The sequence below is a fragment of the Rhinoderma darwinii genome, chromosome 10 (genome assembly GCF_050947455.1).
Source record: "Rhinoderma darwinii isolate aRhiDar2 chromosome 10, aRhiDar2.hap1, whole genome shotgun sequence".
In the NCBI taxonomy this organism is placed as follows: Eukaryota; Metazoa; Chordata; class Amphibia; order Anura; family Rhinodermatidae; genus Rhinoderma; species Rhinoderma darwinii.
In genome coordinates this window covers 40,411,323-40,423,613 of record NC_134696.1, presented here as the reverse complement: position 1 = coordinate 40,423,613, position 12,291 = coordinate 40,411,323, and the positions used below count along the sequence as shown (strand labels likewise).

The 12,291-nt window shown below is 40.0% G+C and overlaps 1 protein-coding gene across 1 annotated transcript; it reads left to right on the top strand.

The window, feature by feature from the left end:
- Positions 1-5,035: 5,035 nt before the first annotated feature.
- Positions 5,036-12,291, top strand: LOC142661399 (zona pellucida-like domain-containing protein 1). Its single transcript, XM_075838786.1, has 10 exons — positions 5,036-5,142; positions 5,217-5,443; positions 5,992-6,179; positions 6,412-6,484; positions 8,551-8,648; positions 9,311-9,397; positions 9,518-9,677; positions 10,465-10,549; positions 10,640-10,675; positions 12,094-12,291. Exons 1-10 carry the CDS (start codon positions 5,055-5,057, stop codon positions 12,168-12,170), a joined length of 1,119 nt encoding a protein of 372 aa, XP_075694901.1. The 5' UTR covers positions 5,036-5,054; the 3' UTR covers positions 12,171-12,291.

The window sequence follows — 12,291 nt, the reverse complement described above, 5'->3', positions numbered from 1 at the left end:
GTAAGCGTGTACACCAAAAGGAAAGGGATTATAATAAGGTCGATAAAAACATTGCTGACACCACCTTCGTGGCAGAAAAGATGCATATTTAGGCGCACTGCCATTTTTGCAGCTTTTTTCTAGCCCGTGCCTGGTGCTTTGACGAAAAGTGTATGGCTGCAAGGCCAATTAAAGTGTGGCTTAAAAAGTCCACCACGGCTCAACCAATTAACTTTTATGCCAGAAAGTAATTTTGAAGTGCGGCACAAGATGTGACTAATTTATTGAGAGGTGTGCGCCTCTTAATAGATGACACACTTCTGACTAAGGCTGGCATATGTAGCCTGATGTCCAGGTCAGGTCGAGTGAAAACTGTGAATGGGGAGGGGAATATATTAAAGCTAATTATTTATTTTTTTACTCCCAGTGGCATAGCTGTAGGTCTTGAAGCCGAGGCACATAGGCACCCCTTTGCCACATCAGGGTCCCAGCACACAAGGTCCTGATGCTGCTCGTTGTGTGCTGGATACAAGGTCCTGACACCAGCCAGAATTTATAGAAATTCAAGCAAAAAGGGGGATCCTACTTATCGTTCCTCCCCAGTGAGATGTGCTGGTGAATGGTCACTGGTGTTGATTCATAAACGCTTGGCAACTACAAGGTAAATCCATTGTCTATTTATTGTTGTGTTTCTTTAAAACATTAGTAAAAGCTACGCGTTTCGAGACCGGATCGGTCTCATCAGGCTGAGAAAAACACAATAAATTTTTCTCTCTCTTTATACAGTTACTGATCTGGTGTCACAACTTATATGCAGTTCGGCACTCATCATGTGGATTTCACTCTCTCCAGCAGCATGGTGCCCCCTTCCTGCTCCCCCTGAGTGGTTTCCCTGCTGTCAGCATGGAGCTCTGCAGAGCAGCATGCATGTTAATGCTGCCATGCGGCTAATATTTGCTGCAGGGACTTTACTTGCTTTACCCCAGCAGAGCAACTCCTGTCCCAGCCGGGGTCTTTGCATTTGAACCATGGAGAGATGCATTCATCTAAAGCTGCAAAATATCCCCTCTGTGTCCATTAGGCTTTCTTCACACAGGGCAGATACGCTGCATAAAAAGAACAGCGTATCCGCCCTGGTCCCCGCAGGAAGTTATGACCAAAAGAATGCACCAAATTGTGGTGCAGTTTTTCGGCCAGGATGTACTCTGCGGAAAACAGCAGATAAAAAAGAAAAGAAAAGCCTCTACTTTACAATAGTCATGACAACGCATCCCTCTGACGTCCTGCAGCTCGGCCTCCTGGGATGACGTTTCATCCCATGTGACTGCTGCAGTCTGTCATTGGCTTTAGCAGTCACATGGGATGAAATGTCATACCTGGAGGTGGGGCTGGCACAAAGCCTGGAGATATGGGTAAAGAATAATCCTTTTCTTTTTTTTCTTAAGTTGCGTTTCTTGCGTATTTAATGGAAAAAACATGCAAAAGAAAAGCTGCGCATTAAAAAACGGGTTTTCTGCGTATTTTTTACACAGAGTGTGGATACGATATGTTCAAATGTCATCCACTCTACTGCGACTGTATATGCTGCGGATTTTCCGCAATAAAATCCACTACAAAGTACAGTAAGTGAATGGGGTTACAATGTAAGTGAATGGGGTATCCCGCGACATGTTCTAGACATGCTGCAGATTTTCAAATCCGCAGCATGCCGTTTCTGTTGTGGCTAAATCAGCAATCAAATCTGCATGTACACGTGTGGTTTTTGTTCTCATTTTGGTGCGTATTTCCAAGCTGGTTCCACAGCATATTTATTATTTTTTAATCTGGCCACATCTGTTCTAGGTACTGTATACTGTGAAATAAAAAAAAAATCTTCAAAAATATATATTCAAACACATATATTAGGAATCCCTTTTTTTTCTTTTTTTTTTTAAAATATGGGTCCAATTTTTTTGGTGCAATTCATCAGGTAGATGTGTTTGTTTTGCGTAGGGCTTTAGGCTATTGTTTATGCTAAAACTTAGACATTAAAGAGGCTCTGTCACCAGATTTTGCAACCCCTATCTGCTATTGCAGCAGATAGGCTCTGCAATGTAGATAAGAGTAACGTTTTTATTTTTAAAAGACGAGCATTTTTGGCCAAGTTATGACCATTTTTGTATTTATGCAAATGAGGCTTGCAAAAGTCCAAGTGGGCGTGTATTATGTGCGTACATCGGGGCGTTTTTACTACTTTTACTAGCTGGGCGTTCTGACGAGAAGTATCATCCACTTCTCTTCAGAACGCCCAGCTTCTGGCAGTGCAGACACAGCCGTGTTCTCGAGAGATCACGCTGTGACGTCACTCACTTCCTGCCCCAGGTCCTGCATCGTGTCGGCCACATCGGCACCAGAGGCTACAGTTGATTCTGCAGCAGCATCAGCGTTTGCAGGTAAGTAGCTACATTGACTTACCTGCAAACGCTGATGCTGCTGCAGAATCAACTGTAGCCTCTGGTGCCGATGTGTCCTCGCTCGTCCGACACGATGCAGGACCTGTGAGTGACGTCACAGCGTGATCTCTCGAGAACACGCTCTGTGTCTGCACTGCCAGAAGCTGGGCGTTCTGAAGAGAAGTGGATGATACTTCTCGTCAGAACGCCCAGCTAGTAAAAGTAGTAAAAACGCCCCGATGTACGCACATAATACACGCCCACTTGGACTTTTACTTTAAACACGCCCACTTGGACTTTTGCAAGCCTCATTTGCATAAATACAAAAATGGTCATAATTTGGCCAAAAATGCTCGTTTTTTAAAAATAAAAACGTTACTGTAATCTACATTGCAGCGCCGATCTGCTGCAATAGCAGATAGGGGTTGCAAAATCTGGTGACAGAGCCTCTTTAAGGTATGTGGGGTTTGTTTGTAATAGACGTCAATGGCAGACACATCCAAATACTTACAGTATATCTCTCTAACTAAAGCATAAAAATATTAACTCTAAGGCTGGGTTCACACGCCCTATTTTTAGGCGTAATGGAGGCGTTTTACGCCTCGAATTACACCTGAAAAGACGGCTCCAATACGTCGGCAAACATCTGCCCATTGCTTTCAATGGGTTTGCCAATGTACTGTGCCGACGACCTGTCATTTTACGCGTCGCGGTCAAAAGACGACGCGTAAAATTACAGCCTCGTCAAAAGAAGTGCAGGACACTTCTTGGGACGTTTTTGGAGCCGTTTTCTCATAGACTCTATTGAAAACCGCTCCAAAAACGGCGCGAAAACGCGAGTTGCTCAAAAAACGACTGAAAATCAGGTGCTGTTTTCCCTTGAAAACAGCTCCGTATTTTCAGACGTTTTTGGCTCATCGTGTGAGCATACACTAAGGGTATGTGCACACGATAACGACCATTACGGCTGAAATTACGGAGCTGTTTTTAGGAGAAAACAGCTCCTGCATTTCAGACGTAATTGCTCGTACTCGCATTTTGCGAGGCGTCATTGACGGCCGTAATTTGGAGCTGTTCTTCGTTGGATTAATTGAAAAACAGCTCAAATTACGTCCCAAGAAGTGTCCTGCACTTCTTTGCCGAGGCTGTTATTTTATGCGCCGTCTTTTGACAGCGACACGTAAAATTACAGGTCGTCGGCACAGTACATCGGCAAACCCATTCAAATGAATGGGCAGATGTTTGCCGACGTATTGGAGCCGTATTTTCAGACTTAATTCGAGGCGTAAAACGCCTCGTTTACGTCTGAAAATAGGTCGTGTGAACCCAGCCTAACAGTAAAAAAAAAAATGGTAAAAAGCATATCGTTGATATACAGTTGCATACTTTTTTGCAGAATACCTTTTTTTTTTTAAACAAAAAATAAAAGGTGGTGTAAACCTAGCCTTAACATACACCATAACATTGCATCACATGTATATCCGATGTACGATAACGTATATTGAGGGTAACACTTATCCAACTACAGTCACATTATGTTTTTTGCAGAAATCTGATTCTGTCTTGTCAAGTTTCTTTTGTCCTAAAAAAAAAAGTACAGATGAAATTACAGCTGATATCTGTCTGTGGTTACATATTAGTGTAAAATTCGAAACTTACCGTCCTTCTAATGTGTCTTATAAATATTCTGAACATCAAACCTACAGATTCTAACTGAAGAGAACTGTGAGGTTTAACACTTGTTACCTGTCTCGGTAAGTAATTATTTACTGTATATGTTAATGTAATATATATATATTTATATTGTAATAATATTGTTTGTTTGTTTTTCACCATGAAGCAATTTTAAATATTGTTACGAAATTATAATTTTTAACACTTTAATTTCAATAAAAATTAGGGAAAATGTGCACCTGTTTTATACATTACAATTGTTCAACTACAATGTCTTAAAAAATCAATGTTAATAAGCATTTTTTGCTATACGATGTATCTTCATCTTTACCTTTCTACTTATTCATTTCCCATTGCTTATAGAATGTTAACATATTCTGCAGTGATGTACACAATTTATAATTCTTTACATTAGCCTCTGTCTCCAGGGGATCACAATCTTTTTTCCCTTCATTTAGACACATGCACATGAGCTGGAGCTGATGTAATAAGAAGGCAATTGTTCTGCTGCATCTGTATTCTGTGAATGCCCCACATAATTATTCTTTCATAATATTGGGGAAGATTTATTAAGCAGATTTCTAATATTAATTGCAACAAAAATGGTCGCAAATTTATTGTGTGTTTTTAGACATGTGTTACGTCTACCTTGACCGTTTTAAGAAAGTGGCTATAAAATGGATGTAAATATAAGGGGTTGTTAAATGGGGGACACCATTTTTTGGTGAAAAGCAAAGTGTCTCACAAGTGTGTTTATCATGACCAATGTGCTATTTTGCTAAATTTGGCAACATTTTCTCTATTTCAATCATCACATAAAATGCTGGATCTTATGACAGTCTTAATAAATCTTTCCCGTAGTGTATTACGGTCATTTTTGGCATGACTAATCTCTTTTGGCAGGATGATGGGTAAGACGCTATAGCAATATATGCTTATGGGTGTATTTTGTATTTACAGAATTTGAAGATGAATCTCGGCATTATCTTCTTGATAGTCACATGTTTGCAGTCCTATACTTGCCAGTCATGTTCCCCAGCATATAATAGACTACCAGGTAAGGTTAACCCTTTGTGTCAGCTGCTTATGTGAGCTGATTAACTAATCATCACTTGTGTTTTTCCTTTATAGAAAACAGTGATATAACAGTCATATGCGGAGCAACAGATATTCAGCTGTCCATAAATGTCTGCCCAGTTTATTTTGCCAATTTTCTTCCAAACGAGCTTGCCCTGAATGGCAAACACAACTTTACACAATGCTTGGGTCTCATGGATAACTCAACAAATCCTCCAGTAATAAAATACACCCTGCACCTTGATGATTCGAATAATAATACTTGTGGAAATTTCATTGAAGTAAGTAATAATGGTGTTAGGAGGTCGCTAGGTCATATTATAGCCTTTTTATGCTGGGACATTGCTCAATTTCAGAGATTGTTTATTCTAGTTCACATTTAGCGGAGCTGAGGTTAGCACAATTTACTGTGATATTATGCTCACATAGGATTATAGGTGAACCTATTCCATTCATCTTAAAGCATACTTCACATGTAATAAAGACCCACAGAGTTAAGGGGGTATTCCAGGCACAAACATTGGAGAGGTGATAAATGTAAGAATAGTGGGTGTACGTCTGCTGGGACAGAGACTGATTGATTTCCATAACTGCTTTTGACCACCGCTCCATTTAAACTCCTCCTTCCCGTGTCCATGTGGTTGGGGAGATGGGGAATAGGGGACCCCTGTATTAGCAATCGGTGGGGTCCCAGAGGTCAGACCCCCACCAACCTAACATTATTCACCTATCCAGTGGATAGGTGATTGATATTTGTGGTTGGAATACCCTTCAAAATGACAAGCTTGATTTAGCTGTAATTCCAATATACTTTTGTTTACCTTGACAGATTATAAATGAAGTCGGCACGGGTCAGTTCAGTCATTATTCAAATGTCCAAGCAGTAAGCATCTCTGGATTTGTGGATTCATTGCCAATATCCGAAATGGGACTTGTGTCTTATAGCACAAACTTATACTATAACTTTTCTTGCCATTACCCACTGCAGTATATTTTGAACAACACTGAATTGTTAACGTAAGTATATAGAAAGGCTTTTATGATTCAATCCACTCGTGCTTTTGTTTAAAAAAACATCCGCTAGATTGTATAAATTATACATTTTGGAGTATCACATGTAATGAGATGGAATCTTGTTTATTCTGTTCTGGTGCCAAGATGTAAAACAACTAAGTCACTTTTGGTCCCGACTGAATCTCAATAAAATCCCATTGAAATTTACAATCCGGCATCTGTTACTTTTTCATAGTTCCTTTGGAGCAGTGGCTGTCAACAACAACAATGGTAGTTTCATCAGCACTCTACGTATGCAGATTTTCACGGTATGTCTAAGGAGTCATTGCTATATGTTATCAGTAGTCAGTTTCGAATTTTGTAATTTTATTATGTGATTTTTTTTCTAGTTTTTATGTCAGTGTTTAATGACTAATATTTTGTTTTTACCTAAAAGTGTGTGATACTAATATAACTCCTAGGCAGCATGCCCGCTGTCTTAGGGTTATGTTTGGCTCAAATCTTTACTTTACTTCCTATCACTTACACGCTCCTGTCACCTTCACAACAAAAACATCTCCAGAATCCGCACTTTTTTTATTGTGGAAACAGCCAAAACAATTATTGTCGCTCTGATTCACTCTCGTCTTGATTACTGTAACTCATTAATAATTGGTCCTCTCCTCACTAAACTCTCCCCTCTCCAATCTATCCTGAATGCAGCAGCCAGGCTCATCCTACTGACGAAGCGCTACATCAATGCCTCTGCCCTGTGGCAGTCACTGCACTGGACCGCTACACCAATTCCTCTACCCTCTGCCAGTCACTGCACTGGTTGCCTATTCCTTATAAATTACAATTTAAACTCTCACCCACAAAGCTCTCCACAGTGCTGTACCTCTATACATCTCCTCCCACATCTCTGTCTACCACCCTTCCCACCCTCTATGTTCTGCCAACGACCTTATATTAACATCCTCCATAATCCGAACCTCTCACTCTCGTCTCGTGCTGCACCAGTCCACTGGAATGCGCTACCCCGGACAATAAAATGAATTCTCAACATCCACAGTTTTAAGCGTGCCCTGAATACACATGTTTTTAGATAGGCCTATCATATTCTCTAATATGAATCTTTTCCTTTGCTCCCTATTACATTAGTCATCAGAACCTGACCCCCTCATTCAGCAGTATCCCCCACACTCCTTGTACCCTAATACACTTCATGTCTGTCATACACAGATACTGGCTGGTGACTGGCTCATGCAGCTTTATGTCTTACTACCCTATTATATAAAAGATGGCTGGACCATTGTACTTAAAGAGGCTCTGTCACCAGATTTTGCAACCCCTATCTGCTATTGCAGCAGATCGGCGCTGCAATGTAGATTACAGAAACGTTTTTATTGTTAAAAAACGAGAATTTTTGGCCAAGTTATGGCCATTTTTGTATTTATGCAAATGAGGCTTGCAAAAGTACAACTGGGCGTGTTGAAAAGTAAAAGTACAACTGGGCGTGTATTGTGTGTTACATCTGGGCGTGTTTACTTCTTTTACTAGCTGGGCGTTGTGTATAGAAGTATCATCCACTTCTCTTCAGAACGCCCAGCTTCTGGCAGTGCAGACACAGCCGTGTTCTCCAGAGATCACGCTGTGACGTCACTCACAGGTCCTGCATCGTGTCGGCCACATCGGCACCAGAGGCTACAGATGATTCTGCAGCAGCATCGGCGTTTGCAGGTAAGTCGATGTAGCTACTTACCTGCAAATGCTGATGCTGCTGCAGAATCAACTGTAGCCTCTGGTGCCGACACGATGCAGGACCTGTGAGTGACGTCACAGATCTGCACTGCCAGAAGCTGGGCGTTCTGAAGAGAAGTGGATGATACTTCTCATCAGAGCGCCCAGCTAGTAAAAGTAGTAAACACGCCCCGATGTACGCACATAATACACGCCCACTTGGACTTTTACTTTTCAACACGCCCAGTTGTACTTTTGCAAGCCTCATTTGCATAAATACGAAAATGGTCATAACTTGGCCAAAAATGCTCGTTTTTTAAAAGTAAAAACTTTACTGTAATCTACATTGCAGCGCCTATCTGCTGCAATAGCAGATAGGGGGTGCAAAGACAGAGCCTCTTTAACAAGCACTTTTTACATGTTGTGTCTCCCCTATTTCCGAGCAGGGTCCTCACTCCTCTTGTTTGAATTGTTAATTAGTTTTGTCTCTATGTAATGACTGATATTGTCTGTACAATGTACCCCCTGAATTGTAAAGTTCTGCGGAATATGTTGGCGCTATATAAAGATTATTATAAACATTTATGAAGTGGATCTGTGATATATTGTGAAGCTACTAGTGTTAACATACATTTATATTCATTTTGACTACAAGGATGGAAACTTCTCCACAGTATCAACTACAAATGGTACCATTTATGAACTGAAGAAAAAAATATATGTGCAAGTAACCAGCAATAACTCAGCTACGAGGTACAGTATGTGTTCATAGTTGATATGATCATTATTTTTTTTGGGGGGAGACTACTCCTGTAGAAAATAAAGTGGCAGCCATATTTATTGTCACCCAGCATTCGAAAAAAAAAGATTTAGCTAGAAATAGCTGAATAAGCCACTTATCTTACTAAATATTTTTGTTAAGTACAAGATGTAGTTGTCCTGCCATGTCTCTTTGACCTTTCTCTGCTTTCAATTAGGTGGTATATAAATCTACTGAGTAATCTGTGATCAGGGTCCTGGGTTCCATTCCATCCAATGATAACATCATCATTGAGTTTGCACATCCCCCCCGTGTGTTGGTTGGGGTTCCTCTGCTTACTCAGTTTCCTGATAAATTAATTGGCTTCCAATAAAATTGGCCCTAGTGTTTATGTGTGCGAGATTGTGGACAGGGACTCGAGGGATGTGAGTGATGACAATCTCTGCACAACGCTGCAAGATATGTTGGCGCTATAAATTAAATAAATTTCTAGTGCCAGTATTAATAAGATTTTTTTTTTTTTAAATCGATTTAAGTGAACAACTTGACAGGAGGCAGTTCAAGGGTTTATATATAAAAATTATATGTAAAAATTAGACCGGAATTAGAAATGCTGAATTTTCTTACATTCATAACTTTTTTCTTTCCACTTCAGCTACAATGTTAATCTGGATCAGTGCTTTGCCACACCCATCCCTATTGTCACTAATGGGGTAAATGAAAACTACTCCTTCTTCACAGGGTAATGTGATTATTTTACTTGGTGAGCTAAAGTAACAAAACTAGATTGTAGCTTTACTCACTATGTCTTATTAGAAGAACTACCTAATTGTGTATGTATATCAATCTTGATCTGTTACAGCTGTGATGTACAAAACAAGACTACCATTATTTTCAATGGTAAAGGCACATCTGCCAAGTTCAGTTTTGAGGCTTTCCGCTTTCTGCAGCACAATGGTCAAAAAACGTCATCAATATATCTGCACTGCCTAACCCGCCTCTGTCTGTATGACCAATGTCCTGTGAGTGATCATCTATTGCATTTAGTGTCCCTTTAACAGAAATATGTTCTAAAGTCTTTGTTATGTACATTTGCTGCACAGTACACACAACACCATCTATTGATATCTGTTAGCATCCTATTAAGGCTGATTTAAAAAAATTTCACTAAGATTACTGGCATAAATTAAAGCCTTTTTAAAACAGAATTTATTTACATGCTCACTTCCATCACAGAAAGGAAAGCGATTGTCTCATCAAGACAACCACAGTCCATAGGGCATACGGACCTCATAGACAGGCATTCCCTGCTTGGGCCCCTCTCTATGTGCCAGAATGGGGAGCTGTCCTTTTTAAAAAGGGCTTGTCCTCATGAGGCAAACCCTTTAATCCTTATTCTGTGAATGTGGCCCAAGGCATGCAAATGGTGGCATCTATAATACCTAGTGTGTAGCACCGATACAGCCTAATAAATACAGAGCCATTTATTACAACTTGCATGCATCTGTTTTGCACTAATCAGTTTTCATCAGTGCAATACATGGAAGCCATAGCTGTATGGAGGTAGGAATTGGGGAGCATGAATCCGAGTGAGGTCGCAACTATCTACACAACAACAAGAGTTACTGAAAAGACATTTGGAAAAAAGTGACCAGTTCTTTATCTCAAGTATCTCCAGTTCTAAGGAAAAACGGCTCTAGAAACATCTCCATATATATTAGCAACACTTTCATAAGATTCTTATCAAAATAGGAAAATTATAGAAAGAAATGTTTTAATTTAATTTAACTTATTTTTTTTAAAAAAAAGAAATGCACAGGCTCCCGCAAAAGAAGACAGGCTAATGATAATACAGAGCCGGTGATGATTTCATCTGGACCCATCTATGTGACAGGTAACATTTCTATGTCATGTACTGAGATTGAGGAAGACATTTGTGTATGAGTAAAACACCACATGTGATTGAATATAAACTGTTTTGCAGGGGAGACGGGTCAGGGGACCAGTGTTTCCAGTGGTGGTAAGCATTCGGCTCTGTATGTTCATAATCTGTTACATTGTCAATCGGTGCTCGTTTACCGATGTAGAAGCACCATTTATTTTGTGGCATGTGGGTACAATGTTCTGTCTGATCAAGTAGATTTTTGTGTCACTGAGAAACCCTCACCTTCCATAATTTCTTAAACTGCTTGTTAATATTTCAGAAGGTACGGTGTTGCTGCCTCTGCTCTATAATTTTTTCATAGAAGAGGCAGATAACATTTCTTGGTATTGAACTGCTTTAAGAAAATACTTTCTGGGTGCCCAATGGGTATATATGGGCACTTCTATTTTTGTTTACTGTGGTTTTATTAAAGGTGTTTTTTATACTAGTCAAAATAAATCACTTTCCCGTTCATACTCGCCTCTTTCAGGAATTTTATTGTGTTAGTGCACACAGATTAAGGAAAGAATTTGTGTAATAAAACATTGCATGTTATTGGTTGTCAACTGTTTTGCAGGAGGGACAAGTGAAGGGTACGGTGTTAACAGTGGTGGTAAGTATCCCTCTCTGTATGTTCTTGTATACACAATTTTCCTATGTATTCAAAATTAGATTTGGATAAGTACTAGAGCAATTGCTTATTACTGAGTATGTTCCCCTCCTTGTTTTTCAATGCAAAAGAATGGGGCCCGATCAGCACAGTACACACCTCCAGGGCACATGTACCTAATGGGCCACCATTTGGGCATCACTAGCATAGACTATTGCGACGTGCTTTATGTTCATGTCAGTGGGAACACAAGTACAGCACTTGTAGTAGTGGACATCAGGATATTTGTTGATGATGTCATTGGGATTTATTATGTGGATGGTGTAGATGGACTTGCAGCGTGATTCATGAACAAATAGGTGACTTGATTTGGGGCGAGACAGAGTTCAAATGAACTAGTACTGGCTTTGACTGCTGGCCACGGCTTCCAGGTGGAGAATGAATGGAGAGGTGGCATGTGCGTGGCTCCCTCCATTTTGCTCTATGGGAATTACAGAAACAGGCGAGCAAGCATGATGGCTATTTTTGTAACACCCATATAAGTGGATAGAGAGAGCCGTGCATATGACAACTCTCCATTCATTCTCTGGTGGGAAGTGCCAGCTGGCGGAAACTTAACCAGGTGGGATGGGGTCTAGGGAAGACCCACTCTAGGACACACATTTATCAGATATTTATGGCATATCCCATGGATGTCTTAGATGGGAATACCCCTTTAAGTAAGGATGAGCTGGATTACCAGGCACAGCCCATGGACAAGAGTGATAGTATTTCTGAAAAAAATAGCAGATGCTTTTATGTAATCTCTTTGACAATAACTTTAAGAACTGTCAGTTTTACTAATTAATCCCCACACATTTCATATTATATTAATGGTTTTTCCTTTGTTTTTTGTTGAATACAGGAACAAGTCACCTAACATTAGACCGTTCAGGACTAACTGTTGGTCTCATGGCTGCTATCATAAGAATGTGGCCCTGAAAAGTCTTCTGTGTTCCAGAAAATGGAAAATTAAAAGTACACAAACAATATAATAATTATATATAAAATATAATGATTATGAATAATGACGGAATCCCATATAGCATGCTAATTGTAAGAA

Bases quoted from the DNA above. Each gene is read 5' to 3' on its own strand.
- LOC142661399 (XM_075838786.1), top strand. From the start codon at position 5,055: ATGAATCTCGGCATTATCTTCTTGATAGTCACATGTTTGCAGTCCTAT. The intron at 9,398-9,517 runs GTAATGTGATTA...GATCTGTTACAG, and splicing joins AACTACTCCTTCTTCACAGG to CTGTGATGTACAAAACAAGA. The intron at 10,550-10,639 runs GTAACATTTCTA...ACTGTTTTGCAG, and splicing joins TGGACCCATCTATGTGACAG to GGGAGACGGGTCAGGGGACC.